The sequence below is a fragment of the Olea europaea genome, unplaced genomic scaffold, assembly GCF_002742605.1.
Source record: "Olea europaea var. sylvestris unplaced genomic scaffold, O_europaea_v1 scaffold2586, whole genome shotgun sequence".
Classification (NCBI taxonomy): domain Eukaryota; kingdom Viridiplantae; phylum Streptophyta; class Magnoliopsida; order Lamiales; family Oleaceae; genus Olea; species Olea europaea.
This window is the reverse complement of record NW_019244165.1, coordinates 76,726-85,464: the sequence shown is the minus strand read 5'-3', so window position 1 is coordinate 85,464 and position 8,739 is coordinate 76,726. Positions and strand designations below refer to the sequence as shown.

The following is an 8,739-nucleotide window of genomic DNA, read 5'->3' as shown; positions in this document are numbered from 1 at the left end:
AAGCTCCCGAACTTATCAACACTCATAAGCACACCCAACACAAGGGCTGAAGAAACAATTTGCTTATAACACTCGCACCCGAATTACATACCCTCCGTTTGAGACTCAGTTTTTTTGTTTTTTGTTTTTTAAAGGTTTTATCATAATGAATTTTTAGAGAATGTGAGGTTAAAAAATTGAAAAAATTTTAAATTTACGTGTAAATTCTTTTATTGAAAAAATGTGATTGAAAATGAATTTAAAAAAAAAAAATTTGTAGAACCGTGAACTTACATGGACTTCATTTCTTCCTCCTTTTTCATTCAGCAAATCGTCTGTCTCGTGTCTTCCTAACATATATATATATATAGTTTGTTTGGTAGGACTTAAAAGTCAATTAAAATAAAATTTTTGACTGTTATTTCACTATTTTAACTATTATTTTTGAATTTCTATCTGTATCTATAGTCTACTATTAGATTCTTTTAAAAGACTTTGGCAAAGAAGTCAGCTTTTTTTCCTTTTTCGCTTTTCCATTTCAAATTCTTAACTTGTCCTTGGTACACACTGTCCTTTTCTTGGGTACACACATGCACTCAAAAAACTCTTTATTGTTGGACTTTTGTTGCATCTTCGATGCAAAGATGTTTTTACTTTTTGTGAAGTATTTTTTGTCAATCTTTCGTGCATTTCTTTATACCATTACCCGTTTTTATCTTTATATTCATAAATAAATAAACAAATAAAAAATTCTGACCGTGGACTTATGGAGATGGTTTGCTGTTGAAATTGACGGGTTTGGATTTATCGCGTGAAAGTTTGACTCTGAAGCATAAAAATTCTGAATTTCTTTTAAAGATAAGAGGTTTGGACTTTTAGGTAGTGCGTGTTAGCTTTTGAATTTCTTCAGCGAACCTCCACGTGCTTGAACTGTTGAATTAAGTTATGTGATTTCATTGTTCGAATTTTGACGGGTTTTTCGTGGCGCTACGATTTGGTCAGGTGGTGAATTCCGTTTTTGTAGGTTTTTCGAAGTTGTGTAACAACCCATTTATGCAGCTGTTTCTATATTGCTAATTTTATTAGATTATTGTGAAATTGACGTGTGAATTTTAAATTGTCAAGGATTTACCATAGATTGAAAATTGACATNTCTTAACTTGTCCTTGGTACACACTGTCCTTTTCTTGGGTACACACATGCACTCAAAAAACTCTTTATTGTTGGACTTTTGTTACATCTTCGATGCAAAGATGTTTTTACTTTTTGTGAAGTATTTTTTGTCAATCTTTCGTGCATTTCTTTATACCATTACCCGTTTTTATCTTTATATTCATAAATAAATAAACAAATAAAAAATTCTGACGGTGGACTTATGGAGATGGTTTGCTGTTGAAATTGACGGGTTTGGATTTATCGCGTGAAAGTTTGACTCTGAAGCATAAAAATTCTGAATTTCTTTTAAAGATAAGAGGTTTGGACTTTTAGGTAGCGCGTGTTAGCTTTTGAATTTCTTCAGCGAACCTCCACGTGCTTGAACTGTTGAATTAAGTTATGTGATTTCATTGTTCGAATTTTGACGTTTTTGTAGGTTTTTCGAAGTTGTGTAACAACCCATTTATGCAGCTGTTTCTACATTGCTAATTTTATTAGATTATTGTGAAATTGACGTGTGAATTTTAAATTGTCAAGGATTTACCATAGATTGAAAATTGACATTGGTTATTTGGTGTGAGGAAAGATGGAGAAAAATGGGGAAAATGGTTGGAGGGGGATGGTGAGGAAGATGCTTCCTCCAGGGGCTCCCATTCCTGACGATGATAATTTGGATTACTCCATAGCTCTGGAATATAAGGGGCCCCCAGTTTCTTATGAGGTTCCGCGAGTAGAACCCCTTGACATGAACTCGGATGTGATTCCAACTGCTGAACCCCTTTCAGAATCTAGAAGATCATTTGCCCGTGATGCAGCCCCCGTAATTGAACCGATTCCTTTGCCACTACCAGTGTCACGGATTACAAGTGTCGCCAGTCCACCTAATCAAAGTCCTAGGATATCAGGAAGTTCGGAGTCTGTGGTATCTGTCTTGCAAAACCCCGAATCTTCATCACGTTCCCCTTCTGCTTCCCCAGGTTCTGTGCACAGTCGATGCAGCAATGCTCCAAAAGAGCCTCCTGGTGAAGGAAAGAAAGCCACAGTGGTCACCTTTAATACTGTTGATCGATCCGAAAGAAGGGTGGTTGATGTGGAAAAACAATTGATTCCTGAGTTTATAGGAGTAACCAAGGAGAAAAAGAAGAGGAAAAAAACGAGAGTCTGTTATAGATGTGGAAAAGGGAAATGGGAAACCAAGGAATCCTGCCTAGTTTGTGATGCAAAATATTGCAGCAATTGTGTGCTAAGAGCGATGGGTTCCATGCCAGAAGGGCGCAAATGTGTTACCTGTATTGGCGAGCCAATTGACGAGTCAAATCGGTTCAAATTGGGGAAACATTCGAGGTTGTTGTCATGTTTACTCAGTCCTTTAGAAGCCAAACACATAATGAAAACTGAAAAAGAATGTTCTGCTAATCAGCTTCGGCCAGAGCAGTTAATTGTGAATGGATATCCTTTAAAGCCTGAAGAGATGGCAGAACTTTTTGGATGCCCTTTACCTCCTAAGAAATTGAAGCCAGGTAGGTACTGGTATGACAAGGAATCAGGTTTTTGGGGAAAGGTAATTCATTATTGGTGCTATGTATTCAGCTGTCTTATTTATTTTGTTAATGTTTCTCAGAAAAGGAAGAAAAGCCAATACAGTTTGTACATGTTCATCTGACAGGAGGGAGAGAAACCAGATAGAATTATAAGTTCAAACTTAAATTTCACTGGGAAACTCAATCGTCATGCAAGCAATGGCAATACTGAGGTTTGCATCAATGGTCGAGAAATCACAAAACTTGAACTGAGAGTACTGAAGGTTGGTTCATAATTTCAAAAAAATAATTGAAGTGTACGAGTCTTGTAGACATTTAACATATGGGGCTGTCTGTGTATATATGCATGTAGATGTTGACATTTTATAACCAAAATTTGGAAAATATGCAGTTCATGGCATGTTGCCATTTTAGTTATTTCTTTAATAGAGTTTTGATTTCTTTGAAATACGGAACTATACGAATAAGGGAGAAGCTCCATGAAAGGAAGATTAATGATTCATATAAAGTACTTAGTGGAAAATGTCCCGAATAAATCCAACGAGCAACTAATAATCCCGTTATACAGAAAAAAAGTCATTATCAAGCACTTTTCTGACAAATCGAGTTTTTTTTATTTTATCGAACTATAAGGTTATCAAATCAATAGTAATTACAATTGAAATGATTGAAAAAGAAATATGAGTTAATATATGCTCTGAGGTTGAAAATATCATAAAAATCTTATGTATTTGGGTTTTTGCACGTGCTTGCATAACTGGAGTATCTATGTATTTGATAGGCACATTTCCCTAGAAATAGAGGGCTATAATCCTTCCTGATTCCATGAGAAGTTTGTAGCTTGAGATTCATAATCACTTTAAATTCTTTCATGTGGATTCATTGTGCATTACTGCTTGATTGAGTTGTTTGTACCCTTTCCATCAAGTAATTTAAGCTACCGTTTGAGCCCCGTTAATTTTCATTACATTATATTTTATTTTTCTCTCTCCTATTTTCAACCACACAATTTTCCATAAAATAATATTACACGTAAATCAAAAAAATTTCCTTCTTTTTCAACCACTCATTTTTAAAAAAAAAAACACTTTTCACACTTTAATTTTTCCACGTAATGGAGGCCAAACATGGGCTAAGTTATACGTTTTATAATTAGAGGTTGAATATTATCATATTTGTCTAGATGAGCAGCTGTAGAGTTGAATTCTGTCCATCCTTCAAGGCATAAGGTGATCGTGAGATTGTTTGTGCCATGTTTTAGCAACAGGGAAGTATGGAGGGTGGGTTGGGTGTGTGACGTAGATAAGGAAGTGATGACGAATGCGAGGAGTAAAAGACCAATCAAGAAAAGAAAGGAGAAAGAGGAGAAAATGAGGGAGATTGTGGTTTATTTCAATATTCAAGTGTATCTCATTACAATCAATTTGCCTCTTTATATAGCCTAAAAATATGACCAATAAAGGAAATCACGACTACTAAGGAAAATTAGAATTTTCGTTTTACAAAATCAATTTACCTAAACTAAAAAAATGTGATAATGGAAAATTCTATTGTAATTCATGTTAATTTCTTTTACGCCTCGAATAGACTTTCCAAGTACATTTTTGTTCTCCATCATTTGGCCGGGGTTGAAAATGAAGCGGTTGATGCTCTTAGTTGTATCACTATAGTGTTTCTTCTATAAGCACTACTAGGGTAGGATTTGAAATCTTGAAGGATGATTGTCCTAGTTGTCCCGACTTTAGCATTATCTTTCAGGAACTTGTAGATAATCCTTCTCACGACCATGCTGCTTTCTTACTTAAAGATGGTTATCTTTTCAAGGGCACCGAGTTGTGTATTCATCGTATCTTTGTGACTTTCTGAGTTGGGAACTAGATGTCGGGGGCCTAGCTGGCCATTTTGGTAGAGATAAAACTATTGCCTTAGTTGAGGATCGATTTTATTGGCCTTCTCTTTAGAAAGAGGTCGCTCGCATTGTCTCTGTGTGTAAATAAGGTACAATGTCAATACTAGGATGTATGCTCTTTCCGTTCCTCATACTTTTTGGCATGACCTTAGTATGGATTTCATTCTCAGATTACCTAAAATCGCTGGAGGTCATGCTTTCATTTTCATGGTAGTCGGGTTCTCTAAGATGGCACACTTCATTTCGTGTTCCAAATCTTCTGATGTGTCCCATATTGCTAAGTTGTTCTTTAAAGAAGTTGTCCATCTTCATGGGCTTCAAATTATTATTGTGTCTGATTGAGATGTTAATTTTGTTAGTTACTTTTGGAAGATACTATGGAAACTATTTGGGATGACACTTAAGTTTTCATCTGCTTTTCACCTCCAAACCGATGATCAAACTGAAGTTATGAATCGTAGTCTAGGTAATATACTTCGTTGCTTGGTTGTGGATAAACCGGGTAATTGGGTCTTGTAATGTCCACTGCTAAATTTGCTTATAATAATTATGTTGATCGGTCTATCATTCATAGCCCCTTAGAGGTCGTCCAAGGTTTTCCTCTACCTCAACCTCTTGGTCTTGTTCCTTTGCCTATTGATTTTCGTCCGACTATTTCCACTCAGGCTTGTGCTAATCATATTCATGATTTGTACGATGAGATTAAACGTAAAATTTCTTTAAGTAATGAGCATTATAAACTATGAGCTGATTCCCACCATAAGCATAAAGAATTTAATAAAGGGGATTATGTTATGGTACGACTTGCACCTGAACGATTTCCTAAACACGTTGTTAAGAAACTATGTGCTAACTAACTTGGACCTTTCCCTATTATTAAACAATTTGGAACTAATGCTTATTTACTTGAGTTGCCATTGCTCTTAAATATTACTCATGTTTTCTATATAGCAGATTTATATCCTTATCAAGGCACATTCGACCCTCCGTTGTTTTCGTATAATATTTCTGCAGGATAGTCTCCTCGGTCGCTTCCTCGGGCACCCATTACCATGTTTTTTCTGCATGATATCATTGATGAGGTGTTTGATGATCAGATTGTTGCTTCCTAAGATGGTGCTTTTCGTAGGTTTCTAGTACATTGGAAGAATTGTCCACTTAGCGATGCTACATGAATTACTAAAGACAAGTTTCCTCAATTGGATGCTAAGTTCTTGGTTGCCTATTTGGATTATACCTCGTCGAAGTCGAGTTCTCTCAACTAGAGAGAAATGATGGAGAATTAGAAGGGATATTATGTTTATTTAGTTTTCAATTTTAACGCTATTTTAGGAAACTTTATTAGTATTTGATTTATTACCTTTTATAGCATTTTCTTACTTGGAATAGGATTTTTTGAAACCTTATATAAAGGGTTCTTATGCAATGTAATTAGGAACCTTTGATGATGAAATAAATTGAATTTCTTCCCCGATTTCTCTCTTCCTCTCCCCCTCTTCTTCCCTCTTTCCCTTTCCCTTTCCCTTTCCCTTTCCCCTTCTCCAATAATTCTTGTTGGTCTGTGATTAGGTTTGGACTGGGAATGTTATGGGTCAGACGGTGGGCTGGGTCAAATCGGGAATGTTGTGGACTGGGTTGGATTTGTAGTGAGCTGGGTGATGGGCTTGAAAGGCCAACCCTATTATGTAAGAGCAACAATAACATAGCTCTCTAGGATTGAGCGTAACAAACTGACACAGTTTTTTCACTTTTCCTCTCCTTTTAGAGTAGCAAAGAAAAATAAAAAAGAGAACATAATGGCTGATGTTGCCCTTGCAGAGGGTCTTGGCGCAGTTGGTGGCCATAGGGATGATGGATTTTCGTAGGTGGCAGGGCAATGGTGGTTATTTATATGGTTTTAAATGGTTGTTGACATCTTTCGTAATTGTAACGCGATTCAGAGAAACACTTTGGTCATGGGAGAGTGTCAAGCTCTGATACCAAACCGATGATGAATGCAAGGAACAAAAGAATAATTAAGAATCAGAGGAATTTAGACAGAAAGGAGAAAGAAGAGAGAAGTAAGAGGAAGATTGTAGTTTTATTCAATAATCAAGGTGTGTCTATTACAATCAAATAACCTCTTTATAAGTCTAAGCTAGGATTAATTAGGAAAGCTAGGGTTTCCTTTATAAATGAAGGAGACATATTCAATTGTCATACAATCACAATAAAATGCAATAATAATCAATGAGGAAAATACTATAAAATCCTAATTGATTTGATTTCTTCTACATCTAGAATATACTTTCAAGTTCTGCCTGTTAATTGGTTATTTTATTATGTGATACTCATTTGATTGCCCCCAGGCTGATCACATTAGCTAGAGGAATTCACCAAAAGATTTGGTTTTATCACATGTGTTTATATTTATGACTCTCCTTTCTTTTCCTTGCATCCAACTTTCCTCTCCTTTCTCTCTTACTTATGCTGTTGGAAATAAATCAATGAATAACTAAAAGAAGGCATGTAAACAAAGGAGTTAAAAATAAGGCGTATTTCAATCAGCCAATAACTTAAAGGTTGGAGTAGTATGGAGTTCTGCTTTGGGAAAAGAGACTCAAGCAGCTAGTTTCACTGCCTTCATAATCTTTTGGTGTAGTTTTAACCTTATGGTTCACCTTGTGAAGACTTTTTATCTGCTTGATTGTGTTTTCAGTCCATGTTCAATTTGTCCTAACATGTTTCAATAATGTATATGGGTTCAGCTTGCAAATGTGCAATGTCCACGAGATACTCATTTCTGGGTTTATGATGATGGTCGTTATGAGGAGGAAGGTCAAAATAATATCCGAGGCAATATCTGGGAAAAGGTATTTATTAATGATTACTATGGAAATTGTGTGATGTATGCATTCTGAAAATAGTATACAAGTCCGGATCTTTTCAATAGCATTTAAAATTTAATTTTGCTAGGCATCAACACGATTTATCTGCTCCTTGTTCTCCTTGCCTGTGCCCCAAGGTCAACCTCATGGACAGACTGATGAGGCCAGCAATTATACTGCCGTACCGAATTATCTAGAGCAGAAGAAAATTCAGAAGCTTCTTCTACTTGGACTTCAGGGTTCTGGAACCAGTACTATTTTCAAACAGGTAACCAACTTCTGGTTTTCAAAAGATTATTATAGAGATTATTATTGGTGAAAACTTTCCCTAAACATTCGTAAATCAATTTCATGGTTAGAAGTTGGTTGTGGTGCATTAAGAGAATCATTTAAGGATGATTTCTGTTAATAAGTTTCTCAAAACATTTAATGAAGATTTCTGCTTGTGGTGTATTAAGACAATCATTTCTTTTGATTCTTTTCAGTAAAGACTTTCCTTGAGACGTTTGTTGATTTTCACTTGCATTTTGCATTAAAACAATCATTTTTACCCTATCTATTATACCTCACTTGCTAGTCTTTCAATAATGTTAACTGAACAGGCCAAATTCTTGTATGGAAACAAGTTTACCACCGAAGAACTGGAGGATATTAAGCTTATGATCCAAAGCAACATTTAATTTTTCTCCCCCCCCCCCCCCCCAACTAATCATATCAAATTATTTTACCATTTAAATTTTATGTTGCAATGCTAAAGTGACATGCTCGAATATTTTCTTGACTCTTGACTAATTTCCTATTAGCAAAAAAATATGTATACAATCTATGCTGCGTGGATTGATCTTTGAACTCATCTAAAAAGCTTGTTTGAGCCTCATTTTGTGCTAAGATTGCATTTTGGAATAATAGATTGATGGAGAACGTGTGGTTAAAAACTAAGAAAAGGTTTTGGGTTTGCATGTAATATTATTTTATTGAAAAATGTGTGGTTGAAAAGAAGAACGAGAAAAATGCACATTTTGGAAATATCGGGGATCAAACAAGGACAAATTAAGAAAATTAAGGTGCTGCTTGGCAATAGCGAAAACCAGGTGTACTGACATTGATGTGGACCACATTTGGTAGGTCAGCTCAAAGGTAAAAAGTGGTGCACCTTTGTCTCCATTTTGGTCAAAAAATTAGGCCAGCTATAAAATTTAGAAACTAGTGCTTTGAATTGAAATCAGTATCCTTGCTCAACAGTTAAGCGGAAAGAGACAAAAAGTGTTCTTTCCTGCCGAGAGCTCTG

The 8,739-nt window shown here is 35.6% G+C and overlaps 1 protein-coding gene across 3 annotated transcripts; it reads left to right on the top strand.

The window, feature by feature from the left end:
• Positions 1 to 654: 654 nt before the first annotated feature.
• On the top strand, positions 655 to 8,139 carry LOC111382926 (extra-large guanine nucleotide-binding protein 3-like). Of its 3 annotated transcripts, none has more exons than XM_023006966.1 (6): positions 670 to 1,003; positions 1,571 to 2,695; positions 2,801 to 2,938; positions 7,332 to 7,436; positions 7,540 to 7,719; positions 8,054 to 8,139. In XM_023006966.1, the coding sequence occupies exons 2-6, from the start codon at positions 1,721 to 1,723 to the stop codon at positions 8,129 to 8,131; spliced, it is 1,476 nt and encodes a 491-aa protein (XP_022862734.1). In that variant the 5' UTR covers positions 670 to 1,003; positions 1,571 to 1,720; the 3' UTR covers positions 8,132 to 8,139. The 3 variants fall into 3 exon arrangements, with proteins under 3 accessions (XP_022862735.1, XP_022862734.1, XP_022862733.1); XM_023006965.1 differs by having other exon boundaries at positions 670 to 1,129; positions 1,697 to 2,695; XM_023006967.1 differs by lacking the exons at positions 7,332 to 7,436; positions 7,540 to 7,719; positions 8,054 to 8,139 and adding an exon at positions 5,599 to 7,164 and having other exon boundaries at positions 655 to 1,129; positions 1,697 to 2,695.
• The last annotated feature ends 600 nt before the right edge of the window (positions 8,140 to 8,739 follow it).

What these genes read in the sequence shown, in the direction of transcription:
- LOC111382926 (XM_023006966.1), top strand. Translation starts at nt 1,721, where the DNA reads ATGGAGAAAAATGGGGAAAATGGTTGGAGGGGGATGGTGAGGAAGATG. An exon ending in TTGAACTGAGAGTACTGAAG is followed by an intron (nt 2,939 to 7,331) that starts GTTGGTTCATAA and finishes ATATGGGTTCAG; the next exon opens with CTTGCAAATGTGCAATGTCC. An exon ending in CCAGTACTATTTTCAAACAG is followed by an intron (nt 7,720 to 8,053) that starts GTAACCAACTTC and finishes TTAACTGAACAG; the next exon opens with GCCAAATTCTTGTATGGAAA.